General features: G+C 46.5%; 1 protein-coding gene across 5 annotated transcripts in view; it reads right to left on the reverse strand.

Moving 5' to 3' along the window:
• The window catches only part of LOC142287883 (arylsulfatase H-like), a 281,549-nt gene that overhangs the window by 122,603 nt on the left and 141,465 nt on the right, over positions 1-17,481 (reverse strand). For 3 of the 5 annotated variants that reach the window (XM_075333476.1, XM_075333477.1, XM_075333475.1), the window contains exons 2-3: positions 1,890-2,039; positions 1,166-1,287 (exon numbers count right to left, since the gene is read on the reverse strand). In XM_075333476.1, coding sequence (XP_075189591.1) covers positions 1,166-1,287; positions 1,890-2,032 — 265 coding nt within the window. In that variant the 5' untranslated portion in view covers positions 2,033-2,039. Of the gene's footprint in view, positions 1-1,165; positions 1,288-1,889; positions 2,040-10,526; positions 10,640-17,481 lie in introns of those variants that run through there. The other 2 variants (XM_075333474.1, XM_075333478.1) reach the window with 2 other exon arrangements.

Consider the following 17,481-nt stretch of genomic DNA (forward strand, 5'->3'; position numbering starts at 1 on the left):
AACATCTGAAGTCACAGCAAGCGATCACTGAACAATATCCATCTGCTATGAGGTTCAGGCAGAGAATAAGCCACAACTATGAGCAATGACATCACTCAGGTTAGTTGCGGTCACAGCTGGAGATTCCAACGGTCCTCTTTGATTGCAGGTAACCTGACTTCAGTAAACTCTGTGGCCTCACCTCAGGTAAGACCTGCATCTCCTGGCAGAAAAACACGTTTATGGTTTTAGTTTTTTTTGCCAAAAGATGTAGATTTGGTGCGGAAATTTTTACACCATATTCCTGCACCCAATCTACACCTCATGGCAAAAACTGTATCATTACCACATTATACAGTGTGTGGTTTTGATGCAGGTTTTTTTTGCCTCGAGTTGTAGATTGGGTGCATGAATATGGTGGAAAAATGTCATCACCAAATTTGTATCTCTTGACCCAAAAATACAAAAAAAACAAAACAAAAAAAACAAAACAGTTTTGACTCAGTTTCTGTACAGCTTTCTGCCAGGAGGCTCACATTTAATGCTGAAATGTCTGTATCAGATTTCAGCACCAAATTGCACCTGCTGGCATAAAAAACGTAGGCAGGAGCCTATGTTAAATATTTATTTTTACACTACTATACAGCAAACTGACTTTAACCGATCACAGACGTGGACACAGGGTGGGGCACGTGTATTGCAGTCTGCAAACAATCACAAATACTAGCACAGAGGGTGGGCAGTGGAAGCAGTGAATATTCATGAACTTTAATTAGCAGGCCCAGAAGAGAGTCTGACTGCAGTATGATCCTTTGGGAAACACGGTATGTATAAATTACCTGCCCTTAATACTTTACCTTCCATTTGTAGCTCATGTCTTTTTTTTTTTTTTTTTTAAACAGCGATTTCCCTGGCAAATCACAGCCATGCGATTGCTCTGGAAGTGCCCACAGCCTAAAAGCTTGTGGATTGGCTGCTCTGCAACCTTTCAACAAGCTTTATTAGAGTGACAAACCTGATCAGGAGCAGGAGGTACAGTCAAGTCTGTGTTTGGGGTTCTGCACAGAATGGTATGGACCCTGACCTTTAAAGTTCGGGTTCTCCCATCCCTAATAAGGCTTTAAAAATTTCCATTTTGCATGTTAGAAAAATGTTAACTAAAATGCAACAAGTAGATCATCGTTACCTGTTCTTATAGGGTATCGGCCAGTCAAAAATGCTGCTCTACTTGGGGTACAAACAGAAGCTGCAGCAATGTGTTGAGTTAGTTTTACGCCTTCTCTGGCCAGTCTATCAATATTAGGAGTCCTGAAATTATAGGAAAACTAAAGTTAGCACAACAAAATTAAGCCAACAGTGCAATAAATTCATAATGATGGACCAAGTTGCTGTCTTTTTGATTATACTGTTTGAATTGACTTTTTCTTACTATGTTTAGATCTGATCACATTGGATTAACTTAATACGGGACTTTTGAATCTCAGGTTGTCTCACTACCGTCCTGCTCTTTGGATACCACAGTGAAACTTCATTTTACACCCAGTTATTGACAGTGATTATCAAACACTACACTTCTGCATGGTCTTCTGGTTTCCATTGCTGAGACGTTCTACTTTCGGTTCTCCTCGGGCATCTCCTAATTACTGTCTTACACTTCCAGTTTATTATGTTCTTCTAATGATTTCTGATCTGTACCTAATCCCCCCATATTGCTAATCTGTATGGCCTTTGCCAGTTGACAACTGTTGTAGTGATCAGACCTGGGAATACCCCTGCAGAAAAGTCCAACCTTCTATGCTAGGTACTGTGGTGAAGACCAAGTACCTTATACTCCATATTCCACTCTACCCAGTGACAAGAAATCTATGAACTGTAGCATCATCAATACAGGTGAATATTGTTACAATTACCTTATAGTGGTATTCCCATAACAACCAATATCCCCAATTCCAAGGTCATCAGCCAAAAGTAATAATATGTTTGGCTTTTGTGTAGCTGCTTCATTTACTAGGCATAAGCCGAGAGCAAGAAATAGAAACGTGAAAATGGCCATCTAGCACCTGGAAAAGAAAAAGCAACAATGTATCGTACTGTAATTTCATTGCAAATTATATAGAATATATATAGTATATATTCAGATTAAAAACACAATTTTTTTTTTTTCTCTTTGTCTCTTATTTATAAATGCAATATATCTGGAAGTGATTTTTATATAAGTGCATGAATTTTAAACTATTCTCTAAAAGAAAAAGGAAGGAAAGGGAGAGAGCAAAAGGGGAAAGGGAGAGAGAGGAAAGAGAAGGGAGGAGAAGAAAAAAAAAAAAAATAAATTGTGTTTTTAATCTGAATAATTTATTATGTGTTTTATATCACCGCATATTTTAAACACCAAAATTTTCCTTATTAACAATTAGAATTTTTATTCTTTTTCATTCATAAATTGTATCATTCATGCATAGCAGCAATATTTGCTTGCCCCTACACATGATCCATATAAGGATTTCAGCACAAGAACCACCATTTACCTCTTCGAGGTTGAGTGATAATCTAATTGGAAGTACACACCCATGTTCCTCATACCCGCCTACATCATACACATAGACAGATCAGTCTATAAATTAGATTTTCTTAATACCAGCAATGTAAACTACACCTGATGAAGGCTTTTGTTAGCTGAAACGCGTTGTCCGTAATTGTCCGTTTTTTATTGAACCCTTAATAAACCCTTGTTCTTGAAGTTTTTGCAAACTTGCACTGATAATCCATTTATCCTCCGGAAGCGCCGAAAGGGATTTTGTCTTTACTCCATTGCAAATTATATATTATACAAGGTATAAATACTGTGAGGTAGCGTCGTCGGCTGCGCTGCAGAAGACACGGGATCCAGGCACCAAGGTTCACAGCACACGGTTTATTATCCAAAGAAAAGTCCATAATAGTACATATGTGCCTCTCCGGCAGAGAACTCAGGGAGATGTGATCACTCCCTCACACCCGGCACACCTGACCTCGTTCCTGTTTCCTTTTAACCCTTCCTTCAACCTGTAGGGAAACAGGATTAACCCTGGAGTGGAGTTGTTTTCTATCATGGAGTGAGCACAACCGGGGCGAGACATGCCGGCCGTCATAGATAACCCCGGTCACCGTCTCACATACCCCCCCCCCTCAGTTCAAGCGTGCGGGGTTGAACTCCTGCCATCATACACGGGCCGCGGGACAAGGCATCGGCGTTGCCCTGCAACCTACCGGCCCGGTGTTCAACCGTAAACCGGAAGTTCTGCAGAGAAAGGAACCACCGGGTAACCCGGGCATTCCGTTCCTTGGCGGACCTCATCCAGACCAGCGGAGAGTGATCCGTCACCAAGCGAAACTGCCGTCCCAGCAGGTAATAGCGTAGGGACTCCAAGGCCCACTTGATCGCCAGGCACTCCTTCTCCACTACGCTATAATTCCGCTCGGGAGGGGTGAGCTTCCTACTTAAGAAGGTGACGGGGTGTTCCTCCCCCTGAACCACCTGAGACACCACTGCCCCCAGGCCGACCTCCGAGGCGTCAGTCTGTACTATGAACTCCTTCCGGAAATCAGGGTTTACAAGAACGGGCTGTCCGCACAGGACCCCCTTCAGGGCCCGGAAGGAGTCCTCGGCCTGCGGAGTCCAACGCACCATGACGGACTTCTTACCTTTGAGAAGGTCCGTCAAGGGGTCTGATAATCCCGCAAAATCCTTTACAAACCTCCTGTAGTACCCCACGATACCCAGGAAGGCCCTAACCTGCTTCGTGGTCAGGGGTCTAGGCCACTTCTGGATCGCCTCAACCTTGTTAATTTGGGGCTTAATCACTCCTTGGCCTATTACGTAGCCCAAGTAGCGGGCTTCCGTGAGTCCCAACGCACATTTCTTGGGATTGGCTGTCAATCCGGCTGTTCGAAGCGCGTCCACCACCGCTTGTACCTATTCCAAGTGGGTCTGCCAATCGGAGCTGTAAATAATGATGTCATCAAGGTACGCTGATGCATACGCCTGGTGGGGTTCCAGCACTAAGTCCATCAACCTCTGGAACGTGGCCGGAGCGCCATGTAACCCAAAAGGCAAGACAACATAGTGGAAGAGACCCTCCGGCGTAACAAAAGCGGTTTTCTCCTTGGCGGACTCCGTCAGTGGCACCTGCCAGTACCCCTTGGTCAGGTCGAGCGTGGTAAAATATCGCGCCTGTCCCAGCCTATCAATCAGCTCATCCACCCGGGGCATGGGGTAGAGATCGAACTTGGATATTTCGTTCAATCTCCTAAAGTCATTGCAGAACCTTAAGGAGCCATCGGGTTTTGGTATTAGGACAATAGGACTAGCCCATTCACTTCGGGATTTTTCGATGACCCCCAGGCGTAGCATCATCTTCACTTCCTCTGATATGGCTTGTCTTCGAGCCTCCGGCACCCGGTATGACTTCAGGCGTACCTTCAGGTGAGGCTCGGTGACAATGTCATGTCGTATCAGACTGGTCCTACCCGGCAACTCGGAGAAGACATCGGGGTTCTGCTGAACCAGCCATCTGGCCTCTCGCCTCTGTTGCTTGGTGAGGGCTTCTCCAATCCTTACTTCCGGTTCGTCCTCTCCGGCGGTTGCTGGAGCCGGGTTTGAACGACCCGAAGAGGAGGGAGATGGGGGAAAATCAACCATCAGGCTTTCCCGTTCCTGCCAAGGTTTTAATAGGTTGACATGGTATATTTGTTCAGGTTTCCGCCTACCGGGCTGCAATACCTTATAGTTGACCACCCCGACTCTTTCCTTTATCTCGTAGGGGCCTTGCCACTGAGCCAGGAATTTACTTTCCGCCGTGGGGATCAATACCAACACCCGATCCCCGGGTTTAAAGGTCCGCACGGTGGCTTGTCTATTGTAGCGGCCGCTTTGCGCGGCCTGAGCCTCCTGTAAATGCTCCTTCACAATTGGCATGACCACGCTTATGCGGTTCTGCATTCCTAAAATGTGTTCAATCACACTTTTATGGGGGGTGGGCTCCTGCTCCCAGGTTTCTTTTGCCAGGTCCAACAATCCCCGGGGATGTCTTCCGTATAACAATTCAAAAGGCGAAAACCCCGTGGATGCCTGTGGCACCTCTCGTATGGCAAACATCAAATAGGGAAGCATCATATCCCAGTCTTTCCCGTCTTTGGAGATCACCCTTTTGAGCATGGTTTTCAGGGTTTTATTGAATCGTTCTACTAACCCATCCGTCTGAGGATGATACACAGACGTACGCAACTGCTTGATCTGGAGTAGCCGGCATAGCTCTTTGGTCACTTTAGACATGAATGGGGTCCCCTGATCCGTAAGGATCTCCTTGGGCAACCCCACCCGGCAGAACACAGCAAACAACTCTCGAGCTATAAGCTTCGCCGCAGTATGTCTGAGAGGTATCACCTCTGGATACCGGGTGGCATAGTCAACGATCACTGGGATATGCTGGCGCCCTCTGTGACGGGGGTGTACAAGAGAGCAAAGGATGGACGAGGCCGAGGAACGATCCAACAGGTTTATTAACAGGAATACAGGAACAGCACACGATTAGTCCACATAAAACAGATTCGGGGGCCCTTCCCGACAATCCTCGGACCGGATAACAAAGCAATCGTCCTTACAGTAGTCCAAAGAGTTCCACACAATCCCACGGGCCGCCACACAGGCCTAGCTCCGTCCGTGTCCACAGCCACCCAGGCTGGGGCTCCTGCTCTCTTCAAGTTTCAGCTCACTCTGAAGTTACAAAAAGGGAAATGCATTGTCTGGGCTGCTTGACCAGCCCACCATGTTCAGGGGGTAGGGGTCACACATCCTATCATCAATGGTTTGGTCCATCACAGGGCTCCAATATGTCTGCCAGCCACAGTAGATGAAGGGATCCCCTGCTGTAAAGAACAATGACTATTCCTTCACTGGCCAATGCAATTACAGATTAGATACACAACTCTGGAAAGAAGACGACAGGCTATTTACATAATCACATTAGATGCCAAGACTACAATTGTATGAGAGAGACACATTGAGACCAGTAGCTCCCCCAAGGAAATACATGAATTACAACTAATACAACCAGGAAAATATACATATCATGACATAGTATCACAGCATATACAGTGAGAGGGTAAATTACATCTTCACACCCTCGAGCAGACTTTACGAGGGGCCCCACCAGATCCATCCCTATCCGTTCAAAAGGGACTTCTATAATGGGTAACGGTACCAACGGACTGCGAAAGTGGGTCAGGGGTGCGGTAAGCTGACACTCCGGGCAGGTTTCGCAGAACCGTTTTACCTCCCCAAAGACCCCGGGCCAATAGAACCTTTGCAATATTCGCTCCTGCGTTTTCTTGACCCCTAGGTGACCACTCATCAGGTGTTTATGAGCCAAGTCGAGTACCCGCCGGCGATACGGCTGGGGCACCACCAACTGCTCTACCCCACGCCCCGTATTTCATCTACCCGGTAGAGTAAATCCTGCTTAAGAGCGAAATGGGGGTACCTTACCTGGGCACCGGGCAGCTGTGCCACCCCGTCAACTACTGTCACCCGACTCCGGGCATGTATTAATGTAGGGTCCTGGAGTTGGGCTGTCCCAAACGTATCCGGGGACGCCTCCATCTCCGGGATGGGCTCGACCGTCTCAGCCTCTCCTGCCAATACCTCTAGGGGCGACCTATCAGGTTCACATTCTGTCCCTATCATGGGGACCCCTACGGCAGGCGTCCCGGATTCAGGATTGTAGGGCTCAGGTCCCGGACTGACCAATATCTGAGGGGACTTAGGAGGTCCCTTCCATAAAGTCCAAAAATAGGGTAGATCCCTTCCTAGGATCACATCATAGGGAAGAGTATTAATAAGTCCCACCTCATGTTGCACCTGACCGCAAGGTGCTGTAATGGTGACTATCCCCGTGGGATAGTCTCGGCGGTCCCCATGTATGCAAACCACCCCCACGGTACGTCCTGTGGCCTTTAATTTAGCCCTTAGGGTTGATCGCACGAGGGTCACTAAGCTTCCGGAATCCAACAAGCCTGTAACCGGACATCCATTCACCTGTATTTGGCACAAGTGGGGCTCAGTCTCTGGGTAGACCAGGTCAGCGGTACACACCACCTGAGCATACATTGAACCCCGCCGGGTAACCCCACAATCCATGGGCTCCGTGGTGAGTGGACACTGGGCTTCCATATGTCCCACCCGCTGGCACCGCCAACATCTAATAGGGAAGGACACCCCCTTGACGAGTTGTCGTTTAGGGTACATAGTTTTCCGGACCTCAGGGACGGAGGGTGCGGCCTCAGACGGGACGGTAGCGGACTCCCGCACCGGTGTCAGCGGTGGGTCCTTGGCCCTAGGCTTGGAAGGGCCGGACCGACGGGCTGTACGCAAAGTCTCAGTGTCCCGTATCAAGTCCTGCGTAGCCACATGCCGCTCTACCAGGCCCAATAATTGGTCCAGGGTACTTGGGTCGCCCTGTCCTACCCACCGTTGAATGGTGACGAGTAAAGTGCGTACAAAACGGTCAACAACTACCCTTTCTACCATTTGCGCCGGGCTCAGAGTGTCAGGCTGCAACCACTTCTTTACGAGATGCAACAAGTCATAGGCCTGTGAGCGTACGGGTTTGGCTTCCTCATAGAACCACTGATTTACCCGCTGAGCCCGTACATAGGTATTCACCCCCATCCGAGCAAGTATTTCGGCTTTCAGGGTTGCATATTCTAAGGCGTCCTCGGTACAGAGGTCCAAATATGCTTTTTGGGGCTCCCCCGTCAGATAGGGTGACAATACCTCAGCCCACTGGGGGGTCGGCAGTTTTTCCCGCTCGGCCACCCGCTCAAACACTGCCAGGAATGCTTCCACATCATCCCCCGGGGTCATTGTGACGGGAGTGTACAACAGAGCAAAGGATGGACGAGGCCGAGGGACGATCCAACAGGTTTATTAACAGGAATACAGGAACAGCACACGATAAGTCCACGTAAAACAGATTCGGGGGCCCTTCCCGACAATCCTCGGACCGGATAACAAAGCAATCGTCCTTACAGTAGTCCAAAGAGTTCCACACAATCCCACGGGCCGCCACACAGGCCTAGCTCCGTTCGTGTCCACAGCCACACATGCTGGGAGCTCCTTCTTCTTCTTAGTTTCAGCTCACTCTGAAGTTACAAAAAGGGAAATGCATTGTCTGTGCTCCTTGACCAGCCCACCATGTTTGTTCAGGGGGTAGGGGTCACACATCCTATCATCAATGGTTTGGTCCATCACAGGGCTCCGATATGTCTGCCAGCCACAGTAGATGAAGGGATCCCCTGCTGTGCAGAACAATGACTATTCCTTCACTGGCCAATGCAATTACAGACTAGATACACAACTCTGGATAGAAGAGGACAGGCTATTTACATAATCACATTAGATGCCAAGACTACAATTGTATGAGAGAGACACATTGAGACCAGTAGCTCCCCCAAGAAAATACATGAATTACAACTAATACAACCAGGGAAATATACATATCATGACATAGTATCACAGCATATACAGTGAGAGGGTAAATTACATCTTCACAGTCATCTTTTGCAACGCTTGTCTCACCGCTTTCCGGACGCTGCTGACGTCACCCGGTCCCGGGGTTGTTGCTGCCGGTCCGGCACGGATCGACTTGGCCAGGAGGACCATCTGTTCTTGGTGCCTCTGTTCCTGCGATTTCAAGGATTGGAGTATGTGTGCATTGGTCTGCTGCTGCTGTGCATTAGCCTGAGCCAAATGCTTTAGTATGTCCTCCATGGCGTCGCCGGGTTTGGGCTGTAGTATAGCCGCTTGAATCCAGGACATGTGCTACCGGGTCACCAGAAATGGAAGCTACACCTCACCGGCTGTCATGCCCGCCGATTCTCCACCATATGTGAGGTAGCGTCGTCGGCTGCGCTGCAGAAGACACGGAATCCAGGCACCAAGGTTCACAGCACACGGTTTATTATCCAAAGAAAAGTCCATAATAGTACATATGTGCCTCTCCGGCAGAGAACTCAGGGAGATGTGATCACTCCCTCACACCCGGCACACCTGACCTCGTTCCTGTTTCCTTTTAACTCTTCCTTCAACCTGTAGGGAAACAGGATTAACCCTGGAGTGGAGTTGTTTTCTATCATGGAGTGAGCACAACCGGGGCGAGACATACCGGCCGTCATAGATAACCCCGGTCACCGTCTCACAATACATACACACACATTTTAGTAAATTGTAAAGTTTTCTACCCTTACATTTATACTTTTCTCTAAGTGTTCAGTAATGCAGAATATTTGTTAATTCAGCTCCTATCGGGTTCTGCTAAGGCCAAGTTAAAGGGAACCTGTCAGCAGAAATTTCCCCTAAAACCTAACAGATTCCCCCTCTGCAGCTCCTGGGCTGCATTCTAGAAAGGTCCCTGTTATTATTGTGCCCCCTTTCTGACCAAAAAAAAAAAGAGTTTATAAAGAGGTACCTTTTTGGCTTCGGATTCTATAAATGAGACACGGGGGCGGGCAGCCTGATGGCCGTTATTCTGCCCCCTGGTCCTGTATGCCGCCCCCATCGCTGATTTCCATACTTTTGGACGCCGCCCACTGCTCCAGCCATCCCCGCGCATGCCCAGTGCCAGTCTCACGGGACTGAGCACTGTGACTGCTGGTGACGTGTGTGCAGGCAAGTGATTATGGGCGGGACTGTGACTGTTATCAGCAAGTACCCGCCCATAATCTCGTGAGCGCGCAAACCTCTCCAGCGGTCACTGTGCTCAGTGTAGATGCTAGACTGTATGGGCTGCTTCCAGGGATGACGTCCCTTTGTCACGTGATAGTATTTTGAACACGCCCCTATCACGTGACAAAGGGACGTCATCCCTGGAAGCAGCCCATACAGTCTAGCATCTACACTGAGCACAGTGACCACTGGAGAGGCTTGCGCGCTCACGAGATTATGGGCGGGTACTTGCTGATAACAGTCACAGTCCCGCCCATAATCACTTGCCTGCGCACACGTCACCAGAAGTCACAGTGCTCAGTCCCGTGAGACTGGCACTGGGCATGCGCGGGGATGGCTGGAGCAGTGGGCGGCGTCCAAAAGTATGGAAATCAGCGATGGGGGCGGCATACAGGACCAGGGGACAGAATAACGGCCATCAGGCTGCCCGCCCCCGTGTCTCATTTATAGAATCCGAAGCCAAAAAGGTACCTCTTTATAAACTCTTTTTTTTTTGGTCAGAAAAGGGGCACAATAATAACAGGGACCTTTCTAGAATGCAGCCCAGGAGCTGCAGAGGGGGAATCTGTTAGGTTTTAGGGGAAATTTCTGCTGACAGGTTCCCTTTAAAGAAATGTAACTTTATACAGTGGTTAGAACAACCAGTACTAGATAAAAGGTGAATGTTGACAATATTTGGTTCATCAGCATTACAACGAATATCACGGTAATTTCCATACATTCAGGTGTGTAATATACACACAAAAAAATACACACACACACACACACACACACTTATATTACTTACTGTGCTTAGCCTGCTGACCTGCTTGGTTTGGCCTGAGGAGTTACAGACTTAGTTGAACGCTTTGTAATTCTGTTTTTTTTTTATTCTAAAACATGTATCACTGATTCACCCAGGGAATCTTTACCAAATGAGCTGTAACACAGAGCTCAAAGGGAAGTGCTAGACACTTGGTACATTTTTTTTTTTTTTCTAAAGACTGTTTAACTATATTGGGCAGAACAAATGTGCTGCTCTAATATGACACATGATTTGACTTGTGATGCCAAAAAACAAAATTGACCTGAGTGAGAAAGGACAATTTCTTTTTATTTTAATAGACATAGCATATATAATGCATAACAGGAAAAATATATTGAGAGGAAGCAATTTCACATTGACACCACACTAGCATCTAGTGCAGCGAGCAACAGATTCATCAACATGAAAAAAAAATATTTTATTATATATATAATTTATATTATATATATATATATATATATATATATATATATATATATATATATATATATATATATATATATATATATATATGTATATATATATATATATATATATATATATATATATATATATGTGTGAACTGGTACACTTTCAAACATTATTTACCCCCTGCCATATAAAGACACCAATATTATAAGTGGCACAGAGAATGTCAGCAGCCCTCCAACACATTTTCCTATTGTAAGGAACTTAAGGTTACTCCACTGGATGAGATCAAAATGTACAAGTGCATCTCAATAAATTAGAATATCATCAAAAAGGTAATTTCGGTAATTCAATACAAAAAGGGAAACATATTATATAGAGTCATTACAGAGTGATTTCAACTGTTTATTTCTGGTAATGTTGATGATTATGGCTTACAGCCAATGAAAATCCAAAAGTCATTATCTCAGAAAATTAGAATAATTACCACAAAACACCTGCAAAGGCTTCCTAAGCATTTAAAATGGTCCTTCAGTCTGGTTCAGTAGTCTACATAATCATGGGGAAGACTGGTGACTTGACAGATGCCCAGAAGGCAGTCATTGACACACTCCACAAGAAGAGTAAGTCAAAAAAAGTCATTGCTAAAGAATCTGGCTGTTCACAGAGTGCTGTATCAAAGCATATTAATGGAAAATTGAGTGGAAGAAAAAAGTGTGGTAGAAAAAAGGGCACAAGCAACCCGGATAAGTGCAGCTTTGGTAGGATTGTTAAGAAAAGGCCATTCAAAAATTTGGGGATATTTACAAGGAGTGGACTACTGCTGGAGTCAGTACTTCAAGATCCACCACACAGATGTATACAGGACATGGGTTACAACTGTCGCATTCCTTGTGTGAAGCCACTCATGACCAATAGACAAAGCCAGAAGCATCTTACCTCGGCCAAGGGTTTTGAAAAAGCACACTGGACTGTTGCTCAGCAGTCCAAGTTTTCAGATGAAAGGAAATTTTACATTTCATTCGGAAATCAGGGAGTCTGGAGGAAGAGTGGAGAGGCCACAATCCAAGCTGCTTGAGGTCTAGTGTGAAGTTTCCACAATCAGTGATGGTTTGGTGAGCCATGTCATCTGCTGTTGTAGGTCCACTGTGATTTATCAAGACCAAAGTCAGCGCAGCCATCTACCATGACATTTTTGAGCACTTCATGCTTCCCTCTGCCGACAAGCAGATGGAAATTTAATTTTCCTGCAGGACTTGGCCCTGTCCACACTGCCAAAAGTACCAATACCTGGTTTAATAAAACACAGTATCACACAGTATCACTGTTTGATTGGCCAGCAAACTCTCCTGACCTAAACCCCATAAAGAATCTATGGGGTATTGTTCAGAGGAAGATGATACACCAGACCCAACAATGCAGACGAGCTGAAGATTGCTATCAAAGCAACCTGGGCTTCTATAACACCTCGGCAGTGCCACAGGCTGATTGCCTTCAAGGCACGCCGCATTGATGTAGTAATTCATGCAAAAGGAGCCCCGACCAAGTATTGATGCATTTACTGTACATACTTTTCAGTAGGCCAACATTTATGCGTTTAAAATATTTTTTTCAGGTGGTCTTATATAATAATCTACTTTTCTAAGATAATAACGTTTGGGTTTTCATTGGCTGTAGGTCATAACCATCAATATTAACAGAAATAAACACTTGAAACAGATCACTCTGTTTGTAATGACTATATAATATATGCATTTCCCTTTTTGTATTGAATTACTGAAATACATTAACTTTTTGATATTCTAATTTATTGAGATGCGATCGAAAAGACTCTACTCAAATCAAAAACTTACAGAGAGAATATGTCAGTGTCACCATCACCACTTACACATATGGCACGTACCTTTGAGAGCTCATGTACACAGTCTCTGCAATGGATTAATAATGTTGCAACCCTATCAACAGTAGTATTTTTAAATCCCCTGCCTCCATACACCTTTTCGTCTGCACCAATACAAGTATGCACCATATAAGTATGATGCATTGAATTAGGCCAGAGATATTATGATGCACTTGGTCATCTATCATCTATCATCTGCCATCATCTAATCACCATGTCTATCTTCCCACAGGTATGTCAATTCATGCACTCTACTTTCCCATGAACTGATCTTCACTCCACTTTGCTCTGCTGTGTGTGCTAATACCTGGTATGTCAATTCATGCACTCTACTTTCCCATGAACTGATCTTCACTCCACTTTGCTCTGCTGTGTGTGCTAATACCTGGTATGTCAATTCATGCACTCTACTTTCCCATGAACTGATCTTCACTCCACTTTGCTCTGCTGTGTGTGCTAATACCTGGTATGTCAATTCATGCACTCTACTTTCCCATGAACTGATCTTCACTCCACTTTGCTCTGCTGTGTGTGCTAATACCTGGTATGTCAATTCATGCACTCTACTTTCCCATGAACTGATCTTCACTCCACTTTGCTCTGCTGTGTGTGCTAATACCTGGTATGTCAATTCATGCACTCTACTTTCCCATGAACTGATCTTCACTCCACTTTGCTCTGCTGTGTGTGCTAATACCTGGTATGTCAATTCATGCACTCTACTTTCCCATGAACTGATCTTCACTCCACTTTGCTCTGCTGTGTGTGCTAATACCTGGTATGTCAATTCATGCACTCTACTTTCCCATGAACTGATCTTCACTCCACTTTGCTCTGCTGTGTGTGCTAATACCTGGTATGTCAATTCATGCACTCTACTTTCCCATGAACTGATCTTCACTCCACTTTGCTCTGCTGTGTGTGCTAATACCTGGTATGTCAATTCATGCACTCTACTTTCCCATGAACTGATCTTCACTCCACTTTGCTCTGCTGTGTGTGCTAATACCTGGTATGTCAATTCATGCACTCTACTTTTGCACTATATCTGACCTGTTCTTTCTTTGCTTCAATATCTTCCTGACATCCTCCAGCATCTCACTGTGATCTTTCCCCCCCTGTTTAGCACCCCCCTTTTATGACCTTTGTTTATTTTGCCTATGTTAAGCAGCATCTTCTTTTTTCTTTTTTTTTTTTTTTTTTTTTTTTTTTTTTTTTTCTTTGATTGAGTGATCAAGGGGTTAGTCTTGCAACCCACCCCTTCACAGCTGAGTGCACTTGTATGTGTATATAGTGGGGCAAATAAAAGTCTGCACAAAGACTTTTCGTCTGCACCAATACAAGTATGCACCATATAAGTATGATGCATTGAATTAGGCCAGAATTGGGCCGGAAGGGACCGGAAGGTAACAGCATACATAGTCACTGTAAACAATGTTTGTGTTTCTATTCACTCTCACCCCTATAATACTTCACTTTTTATCGCTCCCTCTGATCCCTAAAGCCAGTAATGAACTATTCATCTCTCCCTCCATTCTCCCCACCCATCTTACCTTCACCTCAGATATTTTCCTCCACATTTCACCCAGTGTCTCCAGATACACACGTCCATCTCATGGCCTCTCCTGCTCCCACCGACTAATACTCTCACTGCTTCTCCTCACTGCTGGGGATATTGCTCCAAATCCTGGTCCTCCTCACCACATCCCTATTGTCACTTCAAACCCTCTTCAACAACCTAACACAAATTTCCGCAACCTCGCAAACCTCATACCCATTCACCCAGCCCCCGCTCCCCCAGTCCCACTAACAGGAGCTCTATGGAACGCTCGCTCTGTCTGCAACAAACTATCCTATATTCATGATCTGTTCATCACTAATAAACTCTCCTTCCTCGCCATCACAGAAACCTGGCTCACCCCCTCTGACACTGCCTCTCCTGCTGCACTTTCTTATGGTGGTCTCCAACTCTCTCACACCCCCCGCCCTAGTAACAAGCATGGTGGAGGAGTTGGTTTGCTCCTGTCCGACCAATGCTCCTTTACACCAATTCCTCTACCACCCTCTGTCACGCTCCCCTCTTTTGAGGTGCACTCCGTACGCATCTACGCCCCCTCCAACCTTCAACTGGCTGTCATTTACCGCCCTCCAGGGCCAGCCACTGCCTTTTTTGACCATTTCACCACCTGGCTACTACACTTCCTTTCCACCGACATCCCCACCATCATTATGGGTGATTTCAATATCCCCATTGACACTTCCCACTCATCTGTCTCCAAACTTCTAACACTCGCTTCCTCCTTCAGCCTCACCCAATGGTCTTCTGCAGCTACTCACAAAGATGGCCACACGCTGGACCTCATCTTCACTCGCCTCTGTTCCCTATCTAACCTCTCTAACTCACCTCTCCCCCTGTCTGACCACAACCTACTCACATTCTCTTCCCTCTCTTCTCCAAGTATGCAACCCCCCCTCCACAAATTTTCATACCCTCGCAGAAATATCAAACACATTGATTTACACGCCCTTTCTCAGTCCCTTCTCCCCCTCACAGACATTGCATTTCTACATGATGCAGATGCCGCTGCAACTTTATACAACACTACAATCTCTGCAGCTCTCGAATCAGCTGCCCCCCTCACACACACCAAAACCCGCACAATCAACAGGCAACCCTGGCACACAAGGCAGACTAAAGAACTTAGACGGGCTTCCAGAATTGCTGAGCGCAGATGGAAGAGGTCTCATTCCACTGAGCACTTCATTGCATATAAAGAGTCCCTCACCACTTTCAAGTCCACACTCACTGCTGCAAAACAAACCTACTTCTCATCCCTCATATCTTCTTTCTCTCACAACCCTAAACAGCTATTCAACACTTTCAATTCTCTCCTCCGTCCTCCGGCACCACCTCCCTCTCCTCTCATCTCAGCTGAAGACTTTGCCTCTTTCTTCAAGCAGAAGATTGACAACATCAGAGCAAGCTTTGGCCCACAATCACCACAGCCCCTCATCATAGCTACTCATCCCTCTTCCTCCAAATCCAGCTTCTCCACCATGACAGAAAACAATCTCTCCACTCTACTCTCAAGATCACATCTAACCACCTGTGCACTGGACCCGCTCCCATCGCACCTCATCCCCAACATCACCGCAGTCCTCATCCCAGCCCTAACCCATCTCTTCAACCTATCACTAGCAAGTGGTGTATTCCCTTCATGCTTTAAACATGCCTCTATTACACCCATCCTCAAAAAGCCCTCCCTTGACCCATCCTCTGTGTCAAACTATCGCCCCATATCCCTTCTCCCCTATGCCTCAAAACTACTGGAACAGCATGTCCATCTTGAATTGTCCTCATACCTCTCCTCCTGCTCCCTCTTTGACCGGCTTCAATCTGGCTTCCGACCACATCATTCTACCGAAACTGCCCTAACCAAAGTCACCAATGATCTACTAACCGCCAAAGCCAAGCGACACTACTCTATCCTCCTCCTCCTGGACCTGTCCTCTGCCTTCGACACAGTAGACCATTCCCTCCTACTACAGATTCTCTCATCTCTGGGCATCACAGACTTGGCCCTATCTTGGATCTCCTCATACCTAACCGACCGAACTTTCAGCGTCTCCCATTCTCACACCACTTCCTCAGCTCGCCCCCTATCTGTCGGTGTCCCTCAAGGCTCAGTTCTTGGACCCCTGCTGTTCTCCATCTATACCTTCGGCTTGGGACAGCTCATAGAGTCCCACGGCTTCCAGTATCATCTCTATGCCGATGACACACAGATCTACCTCTCTGGACCTGACATTACCTCTCTACTAACCAAAATACCACAATGTTTGTCTGCTATTTCATCCTTCTTCTCTGCACGATTCCTAAAACTTAACATGGACAAAACAGAGTTTATTGTCTTTCCTCCTCCTCACTCACCTCCTCCAACAAGCCTTTCCATCAAACTTGATGGTTGCTCACTTACCCCAGTCTCACAAGCTCGTTGCCTTGGAGTAACCCTCGACTCTGCTCTATCCTTCAAGCCACACATCCAAGCCCTCTTCAACTCATGCCGATTACAACTCAAAAATATCTCCCGGATCCGTGCTTTTCTTAACCAAGAATCTTCAAAAACATTAGCGCATGCCCTCATCATCTCCCGCCTCGACTACTGCAACCTCCTGCTCTCTGGCCTCCCTTCCAACACTCTTGCACCCCTCCAATCTATCCTAAACTCTGCGGCCCGCTTAATCCACCTCTCCCCTCGCTACTCCCCAGCCTCGCCACTCTGCCAATCCCTTCACTGGCTTCCCATCGCCCAACGACTCCAGTTCAAAACATTAACCATGACATACAAAGCCATGCACAACCCGTCTCCTCCCTACATCTGTGACCTAGTCTCCCAGTACCTACCTGCACGCAACCTTAGATCCTCACAAGATCTCCTTCTCTGCTCCTCTCTTATTTCCTCTTCCCACAATCGTGTACAAGATTTCTCCCGTGCATCCCCCATACTCTGGAACGCTCTACCTCAGCACATCAGACTCTCCACTACCGTGGAAAGCTTCAAGAGGAACCTCAAGACCCACCTCTTCCAACAAGCCTACAACCTACAATAGCCCTCAGCCCAGTAGACC

This window comes from Anomaloglossus baeobatrachus, chromosome 2 (genome assembly GCF_048569485.1).
Source record: "Anomaloglossus baeobatrachus isolate aAnoBae1 chromosome 2, aAnoBae1.hap1, whole genome shotgun sequence".
Taxonomy (NCBI): domain Eukaryota; kingdom Metazoa; phylum Chordata; class Amphibia; order Anura; family Aromobatidae; genus Anomaloglossus; species Anomaloglossus baeobatrachus.